Source organism: Sminthopsis crassicaudata, chromosome 4 (genome assembly GCF_048593235.1).
Source record: "Sminthopsis crassicaudata isolate SCR6 chromosome 4, ASM4859323v1, whole genome shotgun sequence".
Taxonomy (NCBI): domain Eukaryota; kingdom Metazoa; phylum Chordata; class Mammalia; order Dasyuromorphia; family Dasyuridae; genus Sminthopsis; species Sminthopsis crassicaudata.
The window spans coordinates 101,205,325-101,228,716 of record NC_133620.1 but is presented as its reverse complement, the minus strand read 5'-3'; the positions used below and the strand labels follow the sequence as shown (position 1 = coordinate 101,228,716).

The window sequence follows — 23,392 nt, the reverse complement described above, 5'->3', positions numbered from 1 at the left end:
ATAGAGGTGGAATTGGGGAGTGCAGAACAAAGAATAGAGCAGGATAAGTGAATCATGGGATCGGGGCTCCACATGATTGGTGGGAAATTTCTAATGGGAGCTAACAACAACTCCTTTTCTTTTTTCATGAAACTAAGAAGTTCTCTTTATTTGAGTCCAGGTGCAACATAGCCATCCAGGCTTTGGGATGGCAAACCAGACATCCTTGAAGGATAGTTTAGTGGAATAAAAATATTATATCCAAACTCCCTGACTTTCACACACATTCTTCAAGTTTGTGCTATATCATTCCCAATAGTTACATTCTCCCCAAGACCTGTGGTCTGGTTTTTCTTTCCTTTTTTTTTTTGAGAAAATTTTGGGGTTTCTTATACTATTAGGGTTTCTACTATGCTGGAATACACGGGGGCTATTGGAATACAGGGGGGCTATTGGAATACAGGGGAGCTACCTGACAGTGGCTGCTGGAGATCCAACCCAAACCTGCAGAATGGATCTCCTCTTGTGAGAGGATGATACAAGGAGACTGAGAGGCAGTTCAGATGTCTGACCTCTCTCCTCTTCCCTCTGCCTCCAATTTATCTCATTCCCAGTCCACAACACCTGTGTCAGCAAAGGCTGCCCTGCAACTCCTTCAGATTCTATGATCTGTGGAGGCTCTCGGAGAATTGACCTGCCCCTTAACAATTCCGTTTTTTTCTGTTATTTCCCTACCACATCATGGCCTGCACACAGGAATGCAAGCAGCACTATCACCTAGCAGGTGTTGGATCTTATCATGGAGGCAAACTTTCAAACTGAGGAGAGGACTGTAGTCAAAACAGGCATTTAAGTCTCTCATCAGTGTCCTGGCTCGGCCCTTTGATGTGTTGGTTCATTTAATCACCCCGACTAAAAAAGTCTTACCAATGTTCTTCTTCCTTTCCTTCCCCAAGGTTACCAAAGGAACTCTGGAAGGATCCTTCTCACAAACAGCTCTGGAACGCTGCTGGTTCTTCTTGTAATTCTTATGCTTATGCCTCACCAAAATGTAATGTCTGAGCTAGCTTTCTGGAGGGCCTAGGGACCAGCCTTGGTCTCAGCAGAATAATCACCATGAGAATAGTCAGGAATAAAGCCCAAAGTTTTTCTGTGTCTGTCATAGTCTGACCCAGTCTCCTCTGCCAGTCTGCCAGTCTTCCCCATAGTGCAGGAGGCAGGAGAGCCACCAAGAGGATAGTTAAAGATAGAATGTCTATGGCTGACTTTGTCCTCAGTTTAATTACCCTATTACATCAACTGAAGAATCATTACATCACCCTGCTAAGTACTAAGTATATGTAAACTAGATAACCATTGTCTTATCAATTCCACTGAGTTAACACCTTGTTTGAAGTATACTTCTTTGAAGTGTGCTTCTCCAGAGTTCCGCACTCTATACTACTATATCAAGAACATTTGATCTTCACAACAGCCTTGTGAAGTAGTGGCTGTTATTATCATTTTAAAGGGAAGAAGCTGACTCTTACAGAGCTTAAGGAACTAGCTTCAAGACTTATACAGCTAGAAAGTGTCTGAGGCAGGATTCAGACTCAGGTATCCTGAACTCCAAGTGTAGCCCTTGTTATACTCTGCTGCCTGGTCCTTCATGATTTACTGGATCTTATAACTCAGAAAAGCTTTTTATCCATACTAGGAAAGGTAGGATGACTTTATTATTATGGGTGTCCATTTCTTTTAAAGCAATTAGCATAAAGCAATGTGTAATCCTTGCCCAAAAAGAATACTTGTCTTCTTCCCTGTTAATTAACTCTAGAGCAGAACTTCTAAGAGATACTGCTTTTTCAAATAGCTGGCAATTATGAGGTCTGTCCAACACCTTTGCATTTGGGTGTTACAAATATCTATCTGCTTGCATAATGATTTTTATAAAATGCTGAATACTTGATGCTTTTACAGGTCTTATTTGTGTCCCTCTTTCTGGGTTACCATAATTGACTTTTTCCATCACAGGGAGAAAAACTAGTTGTCAGTTCTTTGTGGGCTCTTGGTTGTCTTATATAGATCTTGCTAAATTATGAATCGAATTAGGCAAAAGAAGCCCTTAGTGTGAGTTTTCCAAGATAATCCTTCCGGAAGAATTTGTATTAGGAAATACATGTAATTTTTGGGAAAGTACATGGAAAAGACACTGGTCAGCTACATAAGTAAGACCTAGCAAGACTCAAAGTGCTTTTCTTAAGAGGCTTACCGTTACCAGATATGGAAGTGGTATTTAAGTGTTGTAGGTAAGTTATAGGAATGAATCAAGAGAAGATTCTTATAATTTCAAACAAATATCAGGGATTACCATTTCACTATATACCTGTAGCAGGTGGAAGGGTAGGAAGAGAATCAGGGTAGAAAGAAATTGGAAATGAGATTGATAGAGATCAAGTAAGAAATTGCTCAGGGTGAGAGCTGTGCCCTAATAACATTACTTCTACAGATTGGTTATGGTCCCAAGCCTTCAGAAACATTCATAACTCCAAGATATCTGTCATCTACCCACCTTAATCTGAGTCAGTAGGTATCTTCTGTTTATATCATTAGTTAACAGAATTGCCTTCAGTTATATGACAGATATCCTAGACAAGAAAACATATGATTGGGATTCTATAAAAGCTAGTGCTTTAAAAAAAAAAAGACACAATAGTAATTTTTTTCTCATTATTAAAAATGTCCTGTTTCATATTTCTCTTTTTTTCACTTCAAAAGAAGTAAATGTTGAGGGGCAGCTAGGTGGCACAGTGGATAAAGCATCAGCCCTGAAGTCAGGGAGACTTGAGTTCAAATCTGGTCTCTGACACTTAACACTTCCTGGCTGTGTGACCCTGGGCAAGTCACTTAACCCCAATTACCTAGGGGAGGGGGGGAGTGAAGTTGGAAATTTTCTGAATTGTGTTTGGCTTATCAATATAGCATTCCTCAGACCTGCCAACAACATTTATAGTTCCATAGCAGTTCCAATAACCTGGGGATTGATTTATCTGTGGGATTAAGAAGGCGATTGTTTTAAAAACAATCTTTTCAGAGAATTTGTAATGACTATAAATGAAGACTAGAAGATAACCTTATGACACTCTGAAAATTGTTTTTCTCTAATCAGGCTAAAGATAAAATCTTTTATTTAATTCTGCTGTTTCATTTGTTTGGACAAAATACAAATACTAATTTCACATAAAGAGGGATCTTCTGAATTGATGGGATATGTCAATTGACGCATTCTGCTTGGAAAATGATTTAAGATTAATAGGGAAAAAAGGTTTTAAGATCACATTCCTTTCTCATCTGGGCCATCACATAGTTTCATACCTCTCTGGCTCACTTCTGACTGTATTAATTATTATTTTTCACTCCCGGTCTCCTGGAGACAGCTCTGGCTTCCCCTTTTGTTTACAGCCATTGGCATGAGTCATCCCTTCATGGTGAATATTGCAGAATCACATATCCCATTCCAATCTAATTTGTATACTTGCCAAGTCAATGGCAGCAGCATGCCTTGTTTTTTGACTTTCAGGATGGTCAGAGCAGACAAATTTCACTAAATTAATTTAGGGACTAAGGAGGTGAGAAGGGAATTAAATAACAACTATTTCCCTTACCTTTTGTTACATACTGGATGCATTTTGAAAGACTTATTAACCTGTACCAAATGAATTAGCCTAGGGGTCACCTGGGGAAATTTAGAAATTCTCTGAGCCCATTTTATGATGAATTTGCACACATGTGGGTATTCAATTAATTTGTTTTGAAGAATTTCCATTTGGAAGATAAAATTTCTGATTCTGATTTACATATGGTATAGGTATATCTTATGAGAAATCTGTAGAAATCTAGAAATGTGTTTCTTTTTTAACTTAGGGTTTTTATTTTTAAAAGTCATCTCCCCTCCTTTACTTCTGCATTTGCCTTGGAAAATATCCCAGTTTGACCCCTATGTGGAAATTCATTTTGTTTCTAAACATATAGGTTTCTTCCCAAAGCATTTATGTAGTTGCTTCTTTTTTTAAAAATTTTAAAAATTTTTTTATTAATTTTATAATTATACATTTTTGACAGTATATATGCATGAGTAATTTTTTTTATAACATTATCCCTTGTATTCATTTTTCCAGACTTTCCCCTCCCTCCCTCTACTCCCTCCCCTAGATGACAGGCAATCCCATACATTTTACATGTGTTACAGTATAACCTAGATACAATATATGTGTGTAAATACCATTTTCTTGTTGCACATTAAGAATTGGATTCCGAAGGTATAAGTAACCTGGGTAGATAGACAGTAGTGCTAACAATTTACATTCACTTCCCAGTGTTCCTTCTCTGGGTGTAGTTGTTTCTGTCCATCATTGATCAGCTGGAAGTGAGTTGGCTCTTCTTTATGTTGAAGATTTCCATCTCCATCAGAGTACATTCTCATACAGCATTGTTGTTGACGTGTATAGTGATCTTCTGGTTCTGCTCATTTCACTCAGCATCAGTTCATGTAAGTCTCTCCAAGCCTTTCTGAATTCATCCTGCTGGTCATTTCTTACAGAGCAATAATATTCCATATATTTGCTTCTTTTTACTGTCATTTGAATTTTTTTTTTTTTACTGAAGTGAATTAAGCACTATTTCAACTCAGGGTGTTGAAAATGGATTTGCACTAAACAAAAGGAAGAAGTGTCAAGCCAGTCTTTTAAGCAGAATAGCACTAATGCATTTTGTGATGCAGATGGGTCAGCCAATCTCATCTTGGCATGGCAACCTTGGGTGAAGAGTTGGTGGATTTGTGCTGTTTGGCCCTAGATTCCAAACACTGAGATTGCTAGAGCACATTTCAGCATAAGAAAACTTAGTCAAAATGGCAACTTGAATAAAACAACTGATTTGAGAACTGAAATAAATTTGCTTGAAGCTTCTTGGGGGGGGAACAGGAGGTCAAGACCTTTAGGTTTTGTGTGGAATGAGAAAGATTGCAAAAATTCCAAAGTACTTGTTACATGGAAAGAAGAATGAGTAAAAACAATAGCTTGGCATTTCTTCATTCTTGTTATCAGTCTAGAAAAGAAGCACAAACTTAGGGATAGAGACTTATTTAAGGGGTAGAAGGATAGGAAGTTAAGTCAAAAATATTTACTACCCAAATAAAGTAAGGGAGAGATACAGTATCTATCTGAAAGAGAGAGAATATTTGTCTTTGCAAGTCCATTTTTATTTGAAATCCAGATATCTAATAACTGCTAGAGATGTGAAGTTTGGACAGTTCATTTCAGACATTGTAAAATACACAAGTTTGCAAATCTTGGAAATTTCATGAGCATTACAGTGAGCATCATATTCAGTTGTAGGTCTGATACAGCCTCCCAAGTTAATGCTCTATAGCTGGAACTTGCCCTTGGCAAGGGATTTGGAAGAATCCTAGGGAATTCAGTCAGCTGTGAAGGAAACAGGTGCTTTGAGATACTAGCAAGAGTAGGAGAATCTGGAACTACCCAAGATAGTCTTTGAAAGTCTGCATAGATACCCATTTCATCTTTCTGCTTGGTGTCATCTCAGAGTAAAAATAAGAAGCTTAGGTTGAATCTGCTTAAGTTTGAGGCTGGTCTTAATGTTCAAACAAATGCCAAGATCAGTCTGCCTGAGAATTTGCTTTCTTACTACATTAATTTATTCTTCATCCTTTGTGCAGTCTTTTCTTCTTCCTTCAGCCTCGTTTGACAGCTGAGGGCATTAGTGGTAGATTAAGTAGATGGGAGAATTAAAGATTAAATGCTATTTTAGCCTAAAATGACCAAAGGGGCCTTCTCTCTCCATTCCATCCTACTTTTTTTTTGTTGTTGTTGTTGCTATTTAAACTCTTCATATGAGTGGATACCTAAATGGGCTGTATCAAAAACTGTTCTTACTAGAAGAATGAAGTGAAAAATTGACAGACCATAAGTTTAGGGCAGCCAGATTCTCGCTTTGGGTTAGGGACATAATTAGGAATAGAGTAGTGTTGATCTGGTCCCTTTCCACTTTCCAGGAAGTAGACATTGTGGTCGTGCCATGCCGTGGATTCCATCCCCCAGTGGATACTCTGAGTGAATTAGTGAATGGTGTCCTGCCTGTGGTGATCTTTGCCATCAACAAGGATGAACTCTCAGAAGGAGATGAGGAGGAATTGAGGGACATCCGGGAACGGCTTGCTCTGCCTATATTCTTTTTCAAAGTGCCGAAACTGGGCTCTGAGCTGATTTCCCCCAACTCATCCCCCAAGAAAAGAATGGAGACTGAAAGATCATCGCTTCACCGACAGCTGGTGAACCTGAACTACCTGAATGACAGTCACTGTAACTGTGGGACTCCTGACCTCGATGCCAAAGTGCCGAGTATGTTGGTGGAACAGAGTGATAAGCTGCGACAATTGAACACATTCACTCACCAGGTGCTGCAAACGCACCTTGTAGATGCAGCCACAGTCCTGAACTTGGTGCATTGCCGGTGCTTGGATATCTTTATCAACCAGGCCTTTGACATGCAGCGTGACCTGCAGATCACACCGAAGCGGCTTGAGTATACTCGGAAGAAGGAAAATGAGTTGTATGAGTCACTGATGAACATTGCCAATCGCAAGCAGGAGGAGATGAAGGATATGATCGTGGAAACACTCAATATCATGAAGGAAGAACTTCTCGAAGATGCAGCCAACATGGAGTTCAAAGGTAGGTTTCCAGGTAATTGCCAGGGAACGTCGGTAGGCGGCTGGGCATACTACCTCTTCAGATCCTTTTCTTGGATTTGTAGAAATGAGTCATATCAATTCGTCAAGCCAAAAAGGATTACTAGGCCAACTTTTCCTTTCCCTTGCTTTCAGAGATCATCTTGCATTTAATAATCTAGCAAGATGAAAATGTATGCCTTCTGAAAGATCTCTCCAGAAAGTTTCACAACTGTGTGAAACATAAACATATATCTGAATATTGGAAAATTCTTCTTAACATCTAGCTTTAATTTGTAATATATGCCTGTTTTTCACTTTAGTCAGTTCTCATTGGAAACAGAAGATAGCTAGCTGTTCACTACTCTTCATGTGTTTGAAGATTGTTATGAATTCATTGCTCTAGTATATCCCAAACTTTTATTCTTCCTGCCTTTTAACTTTCAGCTTCATGCTCCATAAAGACTTCCTTAAGTCCTACCTCAAGAGGGTATCTTCAGACCAGAATTTCAGACTTCATTTCTTTTCCTACTCCTTTTGAATATTAATCAAATTGGATGATTATTAAATTTGTTAGTTATATTGACTATTGGTTTACTATTTATGGAATGGTGGGTTGTAACCCACAAATAACACTGGCTCTATTTAATCTTACTTAAAGTAGAGTGACACAAAATTCCACTTTGTAATATCTCTTTTGATATCATTTCAATGTAGAAAATTATTCTCATTAAATCCCTTTATTGGCTAGCTGGAGTCTTTGTTATAAAATATTTGTAAAATGATTTGCAAGCCTCACAAACACTGTGGAAGTTTTATTATTTTTATTTATTATCCTCACTGTTATTATTCTGGGACCACAGATTACACCCTTAATTCTAGCTAGGTGTCTTGCCTACATGTCCTGTTATTAATAATAAATATATCTTGATTGTTAAGGGAATTTGTCAAGGAAATGTGGATATTTTATTACAATCTTTTACCACTATAAGTAAATATATCTTATAGGGGAAAATTTCATAGATAATATTTACCAATAATGCGTCAGGGACTTTTTTGGGTATGTAGAGAATAGCATGTTATTCTTTCTGTTGCACATAGAGATGCCACACTTAGACTTAAGGAGTATAGATTAGCAGGCTAGGTTCCTAAAAGATTCTTCAGAGACAGGTAAAATAGTGGCTCTAATGAACTGCTCTTGTGGAGAAGGTGCTGAGGCATGATTGGGGATATAGGAAGGAAGGCCGAGGTGATTAATAGTAGTCTTCTAAATATTATCCCCCTTTCTTATCAAGATTCTGTCTCCTTTATTTCCTCTATAGAAAGAACTTTGAATATGTGGCCCAGTAGGAGGATATGTGATGTTCATAATTTCATAGCTTCTATTTATATTAATAATCTTCATGCTTCATTCCTGGAGTTGTTCTGTCTACTACCCATGTGTTGTTGTAGCCACTGTCAGTTATAAATTCTTTGGAACTTTTGACGTAGGTGACCATTCTATTTAATATGGCCTTGTGTTTTCCCACCTGCTGACTAGCTCTCATCCTTATTTCCCATAGATGTCATCATCCCTGAGAATGGAGAGCCAGTGGGCACCAGAGAGATCAAATGCTGCATCCGTCAGATTCAGGAACTTATCATCTCTCAGCTCAACCAGGCTGTGGCCAATAAGTTGATCAGCTCAGTGGACTATCTTCGTGAGAGCTTTGTGGGAACCCTGGAACGGTGTCTTCAGAGCCTGGAAAAGTCCCAAGATGTATCAATCCATATCACTAGTAACTATCTCAAACAGGTATCTAAAAGAATGATTTTTAAAAAGAAATATTGGTGACAAATGAAACAGCATTCACATCTAATTCCTAAATTTATAGCTCCGGACTTTCTTTCTACCCAGTCCATTTCCCCAGAATGACTAACACCTCAACTTGAGTGTCATTTTCCTCATCCATCTGTTTACCCCCTAGGGGAGAAGTTCATAATCATTAAAATGGCAGAAAGGTAAAAAAGGGAAGAGCAAAGAAGCCCTGAGGCTGTCCCATCCTTTCATGAGATAATACTCAAGTATTGACCTTGCTTTTATTAAAATGGCATGAAAGACAAACTTGAGGCCGTGCATAGAGGCATGCTCTTGAAGCAAATAGCTATTTCCTTTTTGGAAATGGACACTTCATTCACGGAATAGTGACTTGGCAATCTGTGTTCTCTTTCAGATCTTGAATGCTGCCTATCATGTTGAAGTGACATTTCACTCAGGGTCAACAGTAACCAGGATGCTGTGGGAGCAGATCAAACAGGTATGGGTGACTGATTGGACCACAGGAGCATTGACTTAAAGTTTTAACTCAGAGGTCATGTGGGCCAAAACCCCTCACTTAACAGGTAAGAAACTGAGACTCAGAGAGGACAAATGATCTGCCCAAATTCATAGGTAGCAATTGGTACAGCTAGGATTCAAACTAAGATCATTTTATTCCAGATCCATCTTGTTGTTTAGTCATTATTCAGTCATAGCTGACTCTTCGTGATCCCATTTGAGGTTTTCTTGGCAAAGATACTGGAATGGTTTGCCATTTCCTTCTTCAGCTCATTTTACAGATGAGGGAGCCAAGGCAAACAGGGTGAAGTGAATTGCCCAGGGTCACCAGGATCTGAGGCTGGATTTGAACTCAGGAAGGTGAGTCTTCCTGCCTCCAGGCCCAGTGCTCCATCTCCTGCACCTAGCTGCTTTCCATTAAAATGTCATCTACTACAGGACTCAGGGGAATCTTTGTTGGCCCAGATCTCCAGGAGCTTTCTCCACAGACCTCTACTCTTCCACATTAGAACTCTCTTTCCTACCAACTAAATGTTTCTTACCTGGACCCTTTATATCACCTGTATTGGTGGGTGTGGTCCTTGCTATAGAATTTAGGCTAACTATTTGAACTCCAGAAATCCATACCTCCTGCTTCCTGCTACTGAATGGAGTTTTCCTGAGACTTATGAGTTTGGAGACTAACCTCCCACATTCTCTTAAGATTTTCTCTTGTTTGATGTCCCCAATGTTTATCCCAACTCTTCTGTATTGTAAGGATTAGAGTCCCAATGTTACCAAATTCCACATTTTTAGTGCCCTCTTTTATGGACATTGGGTCTTTCTGCCTGTTTCTGCTTGTTATTCATTCTTGACTTCACTGCTTATGTCTTGATAGATTATCCAGAGAATCACATGGGTAAGTCCACCTGCTGTTACTCCAGAATGGAAGAAGAAGGTCGCCCAGGATGCCATTGAGAGTCTCAGTGCCTCCAAGCTGGCCAAGAGCATTTGCAGCCAGTTCCGGACTCGACTTAATAGCTCTCATGAGGCATTTGCAGCCTCCTTGCGACAGGTAGGCCTATGGAGGAGGTGATGCAGTTGTTTCAGAGATAGTGATTTCTCTGTTTATCAGTCTTTGTTGACTTGATTTTGTTCTACTTGGAGATTTGTTCATTTGTTTCCTTTAAAATTATATGAGTGTTCTGTTGATGTACTTTATAAAATATTACTCTTGTTTCCTCTTCACTCTCCTAGCTTTTCAGTAGAACTCTTTCTTGTAATAAAAACAAGTTGAAGCAAAACAAGTCAATCCAGTAGCTATTTATGATAGCCTGGGTCTCATTCTGCACATTTCACTTGCTATCTCTTTAGTCGAGAGCATGCTTCAATTCTCTGTAATCCTGATTGGTCTGCTTATTTTCCACATGTGTATTTATAATGTTTTAACCCAATTCATGGGGAGGGAGGAACTCAAATGATGGCTCTTCTGAGGTTATATATATTGTGAACAGTGTTAAGAGGTCAGTAGCCTGACCCAGGAGTCGAGTATCCAGGTTCGCATGGCTTCGTGGCCCCTGCTTGTTCTTTCAAGGGGAAGGCTTTGATCAGAGTGGTAGTTAGGTCATGCTCGTGTCTGTGCTGTTAAACTCTGTAGTTGGAAGCTGGTCATTCGGGCCGGCTGGAGAAAACTGAAGACCTATGGCTGAAGGTTCGCAAAGATCACGCCCCACGCTTGGCCCGCCTGTCCCTGGAGAGCCGGTCCCTACAGGATGTCTTGTTGCATCGTGAGTCTCTGTTATTTCCCCTGAACAAAATAGAAGTGGCTAATCCTATCTTAACTCTGGCCCAATTACCAACCCCAGGGAGCTCAAGGATTCTTTCCCATTCTTGTGAATTATAAGCCATTAATTTATTTTTAAACTATCAGAGTTCCTCATTTAGAAATGCCATTTGTACAACTCATAGGGTAATAATATTTTCAGATAAATCATTTCTAAAGGTCTTGGAATGACACTAGTTATGTTTCTCTTATAGATATGGCCCATTGAGCTCTAGCCAGTCTTCCTTTCTTTGCCTTGCAGGTAAACCTAAACTGGGCCAGGAGCTAGGCCGGGGGCAGTATGGTGTGGTGTACCTGTGTGACAACTGGGGAGGCCATTTTCCCTGTGCCCTGAAATCAGTTGTCCCTCCAGATGAGAAGCACTGGAATGATTTGGCATTAGAGTTTCATTATATGAGGTGGGTCATAGTTCTATCTATCTGGGCAAGGATGCATAGAAGCATCCAGAGGTCTGGCTTAAATTCCCTACTTAAACGTAGGAGGTGTCTGCTAGTGTCCTTTCTTTGCATTTCTTAATGCTGGGTTGTTGTAGACCAGTAGTTAAAACTGGACTCCCTCTAAGGCTAAGGCTGCCTTGGGAGCCTAAACCCCTTCCTGTTCTAGTTTCCTTTCCCTATCTTTCTGTATTACCTTCCTCCTTGGTCATAGCGGCTCAGCTACTTTAAGATGCCTGTCCTGGGAAGTGAGTCAGATTTCTGTCCTCTGAACCAATTTAGAGGTCCTTTCTTCCCTGAGTCCTGGCATGCCTTATAGGAATGGGGCATGTGGTTTGCAGCCCAGACCCCTCTCCTTCTTACCAGGTCTCTGCCCAAGCATGAGCGTCTGGTGGATCTTCACGGTTCCGTCATCGACTACAACTACGGCGGTGGCTCCAGTATTGCAGTGCTGCTCATCATGGAGCGGCTACACCGGGACCTTTACACAGGGTTGAAGGTGAGGGCAGGGAGATAACATAGGCTGACCTGACTACCAAATTCACAGCTCTCCTTCTTACTCTTCTTCCCTTCTTTCTCAGAGCTCCCAGGTTTTTTACAAAATATTGTTGGTTTTCTTGATTCCCTTGTTCCAAGAAACCTTCTTGGATATTTTAATCTCAGAGATGGTTCCTGGCTATAGGGTATATGTAGTATATCAAGACTACTCCATCTATAATTTTAACTTTCAATGGTGGTAGTGAAGCTCAGACTCCTTAATATAATATACAGGCTTCTTATAACTTTTGCTTCTAAAGCTCTTTGTTCAGTCAAAAAACATTTATTGAGACCTACTTCATATAAAATACTTTGCTTTGTGTTTACCCATATTCATCCACATCCAGAGATGTGGCTCTCATCCACAAAACTTCTGAATATGCATCACCAAGAGATATTGGTAAATTCCTAATCACCCTGTCCAGTTATTTTTTCTTCAAATTGTTGATGATCCTTTTCTTTTTGAACCTTTTTCTTTCCTTTGGTCATTTCATTTCTCTTTATGTTGTTCTTTATGGATCTCTCATAACTTTAGCTGTTGCATCTATGCAGATGATTCTCAGATCTTTTATCTTTAGTCCTGGCAGCTCTGCTGAGCTCGTGTCCTAGTTTTCCAGTTGTCTGCAGGACATTTCCTCCTGGATATGTATCTGGTACTTAGGACTTTTAAGCTCAAGACTGACATCATTTTCTTCTGAAAACTAACTCCTCTTCAACTGCTGTTTCTATGTATAGCTATTATCTAAGTTCTTCAAATTCAAAATTTTAGTCATCTTTGACACCTTCCTTGCCTTCATCTTTCACATCAGATTGTTTGTTAAGTTCTACTGAGTCTGCCGAATCAGTGTTTCTTTTATCCATCTTCATCTTTCCATTCTCAGGACTATCATTGTAGTTGAGGCCCTTGTTACATTTTATCTAAATTATTTCAGTATCCTCCTAACTGACCTTCCTATCTTCAGTCTCTCTCCTTTCCAGTGTAACATGTGGTTTTTTTTTTAAAGTAAAGCTCTGATCCTTTGACTTTCCTCAGTAAAAACAAAAGCACCCTTTAATATCTCTCCATTGCCCGGTGAATAATATCTAAACTCCTCAGTTTGGCACACGGTTTGCACTTTAATTTTAACCAACCTTGCTGGTCTTCTTTCTCTGTATACCCCTGCCTTTGCTCTCTACACCAGTCAGATTAGACTTTTCACTTTTAACATAAATGTGCTTTGTTTATGCTGCTTCCTCTGTCTAAAATGCTGCTCTACCCCTCACCCTCCCAATTCCACATCTTTTTAAGGCCCATCTCAATTACCACTTCCTGATTCCCTCAGCCAGATGTTGTCTCTCTCTTCTTTGAACGCCCATAATTCTTTATGTCCTTTTCGTGGAATTAATCTTCCATTCTGCCTTATTTTTCAGTTATCTGTCATCGTCTTTTATATTTTTTTTAAGGTCCTTCATAAGAGTAGGGATTGTACCTTACTTTCCATATTTGTTGCTCATGTTTCTCTGCTCATAGTAGGATACTTAATAAAGATTTGTAGCATTATGGGGGATATAAAGACCCAAATAACACAGACCTTATAGTCAAAAAAGCAAAAATCTAATTAAGGAAAAGATATACCATAGGAAAAATAATAAAAAATATGAACCAGTGTATGATTGAGATGAGTGATATAGATGCTCAGAACATGTGAGCATGTGATTTGCAGCTCAAGCCCCTCTCCCCCCTACCAGATTTCTACTTGAGCTTGAACTGGGATGGACAAAGAAAACTTGTGTAGGTAGGTTTAAAATGGCCCTGAAAAAATAGGTAAGATTTGAATAGGCAGAGATCTAAGGAGGATGCTCCCAGCAGGAGAAATAGTGAACAAAGGCACAGAGGAAGAAAAGTCCAAAGTTTGTTGTGGGACGCAGGGGGAGCTATTAAGAGATGTCTAAATCAATCTGAAGTGGGGATTTATTCAGTGAAATTGTAGGAGATTCTCTAGAAAGATAAAATAAGATTCAATTATGGAGGGCCTTGAATGCCATGGTAAGGAAGAGTCTTTTTAACATTTGAAGGTTTTTGAATGAAAGATGAGAGTTATAGCTAAGATTTGGGTTAGATGTTGAATTTCCTTTGTCCAGAGCAACAACAATAAAGGGAAGTACATAGCTTTTCTTAGTCTCCCTATAGAGAAGTTCCCCTTCCCACTCTAGAGAGAGCTGTGGGGGAAGAGGAAAGCATTTACCACAGAGCATCTGGGTGGGTTCCCTTCCACTGAATCCACATGGTGCCTGGCCTATGGAGGGCCAGGGGAAATGTACAAATGCTACAAGGAATCAGGAACTTTTTGAAACATGAAGCTGATCTTTAGTTTAATGAGGGAAATAATTTTCCAAGAACCTTTTTTCTCTCTATTTCTGAGAAGCTAGGATTTAGTCCCTATCATCCATTCTGGTATGAACCAGCGAACTTCATTAGCACCTCATGGTGATGCAACATCTACTACACAGTAGTAGATTGGGTTGGCAACTGGAAAGTGTTACATACAGTTTGGACTTTTGTAACCCACAAAACCATATCTGGGTCAGCTGGGGTAAAACAAGCCCCTTACATTTAGCAGTAAGAGGAAATCTGTTTGTGAGATGCAGAAATGCTTACAGTTAAAGTTGAAGGGCAGTTCTGTTGTTGATCCCAGTTCCTTTTTGCTCCAGGTATTTATCAAAGAGACTGTCCCTTCAGTCTTTTGATTGTACCTAAGTAAGCCAAACATGGGGACAGTTTACCTGTCCCAAGGGATTTGATTTGTCTTGTCTTTCTTAAAGTTTCCTGTTACTTGCTGTATTCCTTTCTTTTTCTTTATACCCCATCTTTGTCATATTTCTTTATTAATATGCTGTAGTACATTTGTCTTTGAACCCTACTGAAGGCATCTTCCTTTATTTGAACAACCAGGAAGAGAGGAGTTACCCTGAAAGTCACAAGTGATTTTGTCTTTTACAGGCCGGGCTGATTCTGGAGCTGCGCTTGCAGATAGCCCTGGACGTAGTGGAAGGAATACGCTTTCTGCATAGCCAGGGGCTTGTTCACCGTGACATCAAACTAAAAAATGTGCTGGTAAGGGCTGCTCCCTAGAATATCTGTTCTTGTGGGCTAAAGGGCCTGAAAAAAGGAATTTAGGTGGGAGAAGTGAAGTAGAAAGGTTGCAGTTGTACTAACCACAAGCTGGATCTTGGATTTGTAGCTAGACACCTGGAGAGAGGGATGTGTCTGAATGGAGAGAATCCAAGGTATTTTCAATGTGCCTCAGGCCTTTCCTGTTCTGTTTTAGCTGGAAATAGAAATTGTGTTCAAAAAGGGAGGAGATGGCTCTAGATAGCTTAACAGACAAAAACAATTATAACTTTGCTTTAACCTTGTTATCCCAATTACAAGAATTATCTTTTGATTTATTCTTTTTTTTTAAGTTTTGATTTTGCATCATCATTGTCATATATTTCTATTGACTCTTGGTAGAGATATAACACTTTTTTTGGGGAAGAAAGAGGTCCTCAAAATTCCATAAAGTGTAGCCTTATCTCTAAAATATTCCCAGACAGATAGCTGACTTGTGAGACTTAGTCTTTTTTTGTATTTTTAAAGGTTAGCTCTGGGACTCTTAAGATTCTTTGTCCAAGTGATCAGGGAGTTTCTTTTTACCTTAACGTTGTGGTATATACCTTAGACTTGAGGAGACAGTTAGCATCAGAAATGCTTCTTTAAATTAATTTGTTTTGCAAGTAAGTGAGGAGTTTAGAATAACTGAAAGATAAAAATAATCAATTCCTTCCCTTCCCTCCTCTTCCCTCCCCTTCCCTCCCCTCCCCTTCCTTTCTTTTTATTATAGCTTTTTATTTACCAGATATATGCATGGATAATTTTTCAGCATTGTCAATTACAAAACCTTTTGTTCCAATTTTTCCCCTCCTTCCCCCCACCCTCTTCCCCAGATGGCAGGTAGACCAATACATGTTAAATATGTTAAAGTATATGTTACATACAATATATGTATACATATCCATACAGTTATTTTGTTGGGCAAGAAGAATTGGACTTTGAAATAATGTACAATTAACCTGTGAAGGAAATCAAAAATGTAAGTGGACAAAAACAGAGGGACTGAAAATGCTATGTAGTGGTTTACACTCATTTCCCAGAGTTCTTTCATTGTATGTAGCTGGTTCTCTTCATTATTGAACAAATGAAATTGATTTGGTTCATCTCATTGTTTAAGAGAGTCACATCAGAATTGATCATCATATAGTATTTTTGTTGAAGTGTATAATGATCTCCTGGTCCTGCTCATTTCACTCAGCATCAGTTCATGTAAGTCTCTCCAGGCCTTTCTGAAATCATCCTGCTGGCCATTTCTTACAGAACAATAATATTCCATTCATATCATAACTTATTCAGCCATTCTCCAATTGATGGGCATCCACTCAGTTTCCAGTTTCTGGCCACTACAAAGAGGGCTGCCACAAACGGATACATGTGTGTCCCTTTCCCTTCTTTAAGATTTCTTTGGAATATAAGCCCAGTAGTAGCACTGCTGGATCAAAGAGTATGCACAGTTTGATAACTTTTTGAGCATAGTTCCAAATCGCTCTCCAAAATGGCTGGATGTACTCACAATTCCACCAACAATGTATCAGTGTCCCAGAAAAATAACCAATTTCAATAAACTAATGTTTTTTGTTTTGGGGGGGTTTTTTGGTTGTTTTTTTGATGGGGTCATGAAACTGGTGGGTCAGAAGAATGTTGTAGCTATAGTTCATGAAAATTTTAGCAAAGTATTTGATCAATGATGGAGTACCCTAGCGATAGGGCATAGACAGAATACTTGTTAAATTTTCAAATGATTTTTGGATGGGATAGTTAACACAATGGATGATAGAGTTCAAAAAGATCTTAATAGATGAGGCTATTGGGTCAGAACAAATAAATCTTAACATTGGGCTCAAAGAACTCATTTCATAAGTGAATTGGTTAGGCAGCAATTCATCTGAAAAAGGTCTTGGAATCTTAGTTCAATATGAGTCAACAAGGTGAAATATGAATTCTTAGGTTCTACTGAGACACCTGCCTATTAAGAATAAAGAGGTGACCATTTTGCTGTTCCCTGCCCTGGTCCAACTACATTAGGACTACTGTGTTGAAGCAAAGACTATATGAACATATTAGATTTGTTGTAGAGGAAATTTTTTTTTTCCAGGTATATATTGAACCAGATGATCACTGTGATCCTTTCTACCTCAGAAATTCTGTGATAACTCAAAATCTAGGAGGTTTTGCAAGAAGCTTAAAGGGGAAGGATATTTTCATCTGACTGTTGCCTTGCCTTGTTTGTAGCTTGACAAGCAGAACCGAGCCAAGATCACTGACCTGGGTTTTTGCAAGCCTGAGGCCATGATGTCTGGTAGCATCGTGGGTACCCCAATCCATATGGCCCCAGAGCTCTTCACGGGTAAGGCTGGTGGAAACAATGGGGTTAAGGATATGGTTCAGCAACTTTCTTAAGTTTGAGTACTAACAAAAGAGCTAAGCCATAATCTTGAATACAACTGACATGCCATAAACATAGGTAAGGGAGAAAGAAGCAAGGGGAAGAGTAAAAGAGAGAGGAGGAGGAAGCTGTAGGAGAAGAGAAAGCATAGTGAGACAGCAAGTCAGAGAGGAGTGTCAAGGAGTGGAGAATCATCAAGGCAACAATATACCACAACAGATATTTCAGATTCTCAGATATTGGTTTCAGATGCTGCTGATGCATAATCAGTGAATCAAACACTAACCATTATATTCAGCACACATCCTATGGTCCCAGGATTGTGCAAAGATGTTGTGGAGGAGAAAACAAAATAAAAGCAATGGTCTTTACCTTCAAGGAGCTTAAAATCTGGCAGGAGAGACTGCTAAAATAGGTGAAATAATTAATAACCAATATTAAATGCCACAAATAATTAAATGCAAGTTATGTATGTCATACTGTAATTGAGTTATAAGATCAGAGAAGGTTAGAGCACTGGAAGAGAAGGCTTTATGGAGAAAGTAGAATCTAAGATGAATTTTTAAAGACTGCATAAGAGATTTCTTAATGGCATAGGGGAAAAAGGAAGACATTTCTAGGGAGTTGGGATTAAGAGAAAACATTAAGGTGATAAGACTGGTCAGAGCAAGAGGTTAATTTCTTAAAAGTCCTGGGAATCTCTTGAAATTCAGGCACTGGAGTATATTAGGCAGTTTTGTTTGTTTTTGAACAAATAAGTGGCATAATAAATAAGTTGTGGGATAGTGGAAAAAAATTAGGCTGAGAGAATGCCATCGACCACTTGTATGTCTTGGGACAAGTTATCATATCTCTGTTTCATCATCTGTAAAGTGAAAGGGTTAGATTAGATGATCTTTGAGGTTTCATATCCTCATCCCCATACAAGCTCAAATATTCTCTGTATTAATGTATAATGTGGATTAGAAGTTGGAGACTGGTACAGAGAGACAAGGTAGGGAGGTTATAACAGAAATAAAAGTATAGTGATTAGGTTGGTAGTAGTTGGAAGAGAAGAAGGGACAAGAATAATTTTAAAGCTCAGGATTTGCTGATGTGAAGAAAGAAGGATGTTTCAAAATTGAAGTCTGAATATCTAAGCCAGTAGTAGTGCTAGTAGACAGAAGAACTGGAAGGTGGGGGACAGCCAGGTGGCGCAGTGGATAGAGCACCAGCTGTGAAATCAGGAGGACCTGAGTTTAAATCTGGTCTCAGACACTTAACACTTCCTAGCTGTGTGACCCTGGGCAAGTTACTTAACCCGAATTGCCTCAGCCAAAAAAAAAAAAAAAAAAAAAAAAGAAGAAGAAGAACTGGAAGGGAGATCTAACATTAGAATTTCCTTTAGTTGGCTTCTCTTCCAGAATCTCTTCCACAGCTATTTACAAAGTGGAATAATCCAAGACTCATCTATCTAGAATAGGCTTGTACCTTGCCTTGTCATTTCTTCCTTCCAAATGCCTCTCGAATTGGGCTTTGTACTCTAGCTTTCCATTCCATTGTCATTATTTGAATCCAGGCCTTAATAACAAGATTGTTTTAGCAACCTCTTATCGAGTTTTTATCCCTTGAGTAGATTTGCATTTTAGTTTTTTCTGTGGGTTTCTATCAGAATATCTTTTTTTTTCCTTTTCTTTTTTTGCTGGGGCAGTTGGGGTTAAGTGACTTGCCCAGGGTCATACAGCCAGGAAGTGTTAAGTCTCTGAGGTCAAATTTGAACTCAGGTCCTCCTGACTTCAGTACTGGGGCTCTATCCACTGCCCAGAATAACTATTTTAAAAAACATTTTTATGTAATTATTTTTCATTTAGCAATCATTTATTTTCTCTTCATCTCATCTTTGTCCTTTCTCTTGTGGGAAAAAAAAATAAACTTTTGTAACAAATGTGCATAGTTAAGCAAAATGAATTAACCATGTCCAGAAATGTATGTCTCATTCTACATCCTAAGTCTGTGACCTTATCTTCTGCTCTCTAAAATCATGGTTAGTCATTGGTTACAAAGTTCTTTTCAAAGCTGTTTATAACATTGTATAAAATTGTTCTCTATGTCTCATTTCACAAGACTAAGTCTTCTAAAACACCACTTTCGTTATATCATTCTGCTCCAGACATAACAATAAATAGGTTGTTCACTAAATTAAGTCTAAAACTGCTGTGCCTGAATTTCAGAATTCCATGTACTCTGGTCCCTTCCAACATAATTTGCCATTACTTCTTAGTATATACTCTTTTTATTTTAGCTTGATCTTTTTGTTTTAAAATTCAATTCAATTTCAGTTCCAGAAAAATGCATAATTTATTTATTCATTTATTTAAAAGAAATGTTCCATTTTATTTTTTCAGTTCTGTAAACTTGATAGTACCACTTCACATGCAACAAATATTTAATAAAGTTTGTTTCTTTACAAAGAGCAAACTGTCTCAAAGACATTTTAAGTCAGTGGCACAAACATTAATTTGTTTGAAGAGATAGCAAAATGGTACAGTGGTTAGGGTAAGACCTGAAGTTTGGAGAATCTGTGCTTAGATGTACTACTAGGTGTGTCACCCCAGAAGGGTTACCGACCTTTCTGTCTCTCAGCTTTATCATCAGCACCCATCTTCTAAGGCCACTGTGAAGATCCAATGAGAAGACATATCCACAAATATTTATAATATCTGTTATTTACAGAGAATAGTGTTAGGTCAATGGGGGAAATCTAAAGTTAAGGTAGAAAAGGATCCCTGTCCTCGTCAGATTTTACAGTCTATTTTGGGGATAAGACATGTCCTATAAATTTAATATGTAATACCATAAAAAGTGATCATATGTACAGAACTATTTTTAAAAAAATTTTGAAATGCTAATTAATAGTCATTTAGACTAATTTTATTTTGCTATCTCTTTTCCCCCATTGTATTGGAATGTATACTTTGATTCTTTCCTCCATGCTTTTGCTCATTCTGTCTTTATTAAACTATATTCTGGCTTTTGCTAATTATTGCTGTCCCTTTATCATGATCTTTAGTTTCATCAACTATGAAATGTGGATTAAAAAAAATCTGCCTTGGCAGCCTCATAGGGTTGTTGTTACACTCAAAGTAACAAATGTGAAAGGATTCTGGGGGGAGAGACGAAGTCCTATATGAATTTGCCATTGTGAGTGTGCTGCTGCCCCAGTCCCTGGCTTACTCTCATCCTCTCTTAATGTAGGGAAGTATGACAATTCCGTGGACGTGTATGCTTTTGGGATCCTCTTCTGGTATATTTGCTCAGGCTCTGTAAAGCTCCCTGAAGCCTTCGAAAGGTGTGCCAGCAAGGACCACCTCTGGAACAATGTGCGCAGAGGTAGGCATGTCAAGCCCTGCCAGTTCATCCTGGTTTCCTTTTGTTGATCAGTGTCTGGCAGGAAGGACTGCCGTAGATGAGCTTCTCTGTTTCCTGTACACCCTGATATAGGATTGAGTGATAGCACCATTCTTAGAATTCCCAAGCTGTGAGAGAATCATTTTCCTTTCCCTAAGACATTTTGTATTTTTCCACAAAAATGATTGATATTTTTTTCCCCCGAAACATGCAGAAAAAATAGTTCCTTCTCCTCCAGTAGTATTCTAATTTCTTTCTCATTTCCATTACGCAGTTCATACCTAATATAAATTTTATTTCAACTTTAAAAAGCACAATCCTCATACTAGTTTTTTATCTTAAACTCCATTTGGGCACAGAAGCTGAGGGAGATAGATGTCTGTTGCTTTCCTACAGACTGTTGTCATGTCACATTTCTTTGTTTCAGGAGCCCGTCCAGAGCGACTCCCAGTGTTTGATGAGGAATGCTGGCAGCTGATGGAAGCCTGCTGGGATGGCGATCCCTCTAGGCGTCCACTCCTTGGCATTGTTCAGCCCATGCTCCAGGGTATCATGGACCGGTTGTGCAAGTCAAATTCTGAGCAACCAAGAGGACTAGATGATTCTACTTGAAAGGCCCCTTCTCTGTCTCATTCTCCCACCCTCTCTCTTCCTCTTTCTTTTGTTTTTAAACTCCCTGGTCATAGGAAGTACTTGGCATCATAAGAAGCACAGGAGGGAACTGTTTTTGGCTGTGTCACCTGAGACAACTTCAGACTATCGTGACTTCAGTCAGCTGTGAGAAGTTGGATTGTTCTCCCAGCATATTTGTCCGTTCTGTATTCACCAGTGATCCAAGCTGTCCCTTTGAGCATAGACAGTCTTGATCACAGATAAAAGCTGCAGAGTGGGAGATTTGGCCATGGAAGCCAGAGCAAATTCCACCTCCTCATTTCTAAGATCTATAAAGTTTTTCCAAAGCACTGGATGGGGTATTATGTCAGTAATATAGACAACATTTGACTGACTTTTGTTGTATCAGAAATTAATTGGTTGGGTCCATCAGTCAGGACAGATCCTTAGAAATGTCAAGTTTAGGTGATAGAATTTGGGGAGAGGAAAGGTGAGAGAAGACCAGAAGGAGAAAGAGAATTCTATGGACATGTGTCTGATTCCTGCTGACTGTAACCAGAGCTTCTTGAATGCAGTAACATAAAGCCTTGAGTTTGTGTGACTGTAAATAAAGTCAGCAATGTTCTTTGCACTGCCAGATGTTTACATTTGGGGAGGAGGTGAGATCTTGTGCTCTTGGTTTTGAGGCTAATTTCAGATAATAGTGATACTTTGGGGTTAGGGTATGGTGATACTGAGTAGATCTAACCCAGTTTAAAATGTTTGGGTAAGACCCAAGAAATAAGAAACACCTGGAGGTCATTGGCTCTTATGGGGGTTATCTGTGTTCAGACCTCCTGGAAAGCTAACCAGTTTGTGTTTTTAAATATTTGAAAAACAAATCTTTATTTTTTGAATTTAACACACTGACATTTTAAAATCCTGCTTATTGTCAGATGTTTTAACCAAGCTTTCTTCTATTGCTGCTGCTTCTCTTTCTCTCTTAAATATTATTTGCTAGAAGACAAAATAGCAGATGAGAAAGAAAAGATCCCTGTAGCAGGTTCTTAAGTGTGCACAATTACTGCATAGATCTGTCTGAGTGGGAGGCTCCCTCCCTCCCTCTTTTTGCAGTTAGCAGTGGAACATAGAAATATCCTTGAGGAGTTTTCACACAGAGAAAGTGAAGGGGAAGAGATCTAATTCCTGGTATATGAAGGACTCCGTGGACACCTCAGTTCTACTCAAATCTTGGCTTCAAGCTTTTCTGGATCCTAGTGTATCAGCTTCCCAATCCTTTCTTTTTTTAAATAAGAAGAATAAGGAGAAACAGAATTGACATGATTGGTTGGCTGGAAGAAGCTTCTGTCTGTTACTCAGTCTCTGTTTCCCAGCAGCTGTAATCTGCTTTGTTGTGTTCTGTTCTTTAAATGTCTGGAATACTTTGCAACTAGGATCTTTCAAGTTGGCATTTCTGGCTGGAATTTTCTAGGCAGATTGTCTTGACTATTAACAGAGCAAAAAAAAAAAAGTGTTAGAACCTAGAGTTTAAAGTCTAGTCTGACTTTTCAGCCATCTGGAGCAGGGGCTGTGATGTGTAATTCCTCAGATGTTCCAATTATAAAGACAACCTTTGAGTTGGAATTGAAGACATTGTCAACCATGTATCTTTGAGTCCTTAGACATCACATTTCTTGTAGTAAGACTATCTAGTGCAGCTCCTCTACTTAGGTAAATGACTTGGAACTTCACTATCTGCTGTTACTTCAGGATGTTATTTATATTCTTACTAGTATTAACAAGTATTCTTTTGGGGCTCTGTAGGTACCAGTATCTTTGTGAAAGAGGGAACCTAAGTCTTCAATTAGGGAAGGTGAGGGTTTATGTTTATTCTCTTGGAAAGTAGAGAATGTACAGAAAAAGATAATAGCACAGACATCTGTTTTGTGTAGACTTTCAAAAAAGTCTTGTATAATTTCTTCCTTGTAACTTTATTCCATACATTTTAATCAGTTTCAATTAGAAGAAAAAAATAAATGTCTAGACTGAGTTTAGTATTCACAGTACAGACACCCACAG

General features: G+C 38.9%; 1 protein-coding gene across 1 annotated transcript in view; it reads left to right on the top strand.

The window, feature by feature from the left end:
• The window catches only part of DSTYK (dual serine/threonine and tyrosine protein kinase), a 60,771-nt gene extending 37,902 nt beyond the window's left edge, over positions 1 to 22,869 (top strand). The window contains exons 3-13 of the mRNA XM_074308940.1: positions 6,032 to 6,710; positions 8,269 to 8,501; positions 8,920 to 9,003; positions 9,901 to 10,077; positions 10,660 to 10,789; positions 11,087 to 11,243; positions 11,646 to 11,778; positions 14,797 to 14,910; positions 17,182 to 17,296; positions 20,570 to 20,704; positions 21,150 to 22,869. Coding sequence (XP_074165041.1) covers positions 6,032 to 6,710; positions 8,269 to 8,501; positions 8,920 to 9,003; positions 9,901 to 10,077; positions 10,660 to 10,789; positions 11,087 to 11,243; positions 11,646 to 11,778; positions 14,797 to 14,910; positions 17,182 to 17,296; positions 20,570 to 20,704; positions 21,150 to 21,334 — 2,142 coding nt within the window. The 3' untranslated portion in view covers positions 21,335 to 22,869. The remainder of the gene's footprint in view (positions 1 to 6,031; positions 6,711 to 8,268; positions 8,502 to 8,919; positions 9,004 to 9,900; positions 10,078 to 10,659; positions 10,790 to 11,086; positions 11,244 to 11,645; positions 11,779 to 14,796; positions 14,911 to 17,181; positions 17,297 to 20,569; positions 20,705 to 21,149) is intronic.
• The last annotated feature ends 523 nt before the right edge of the window (positions 22,870 to 23,392 follow it).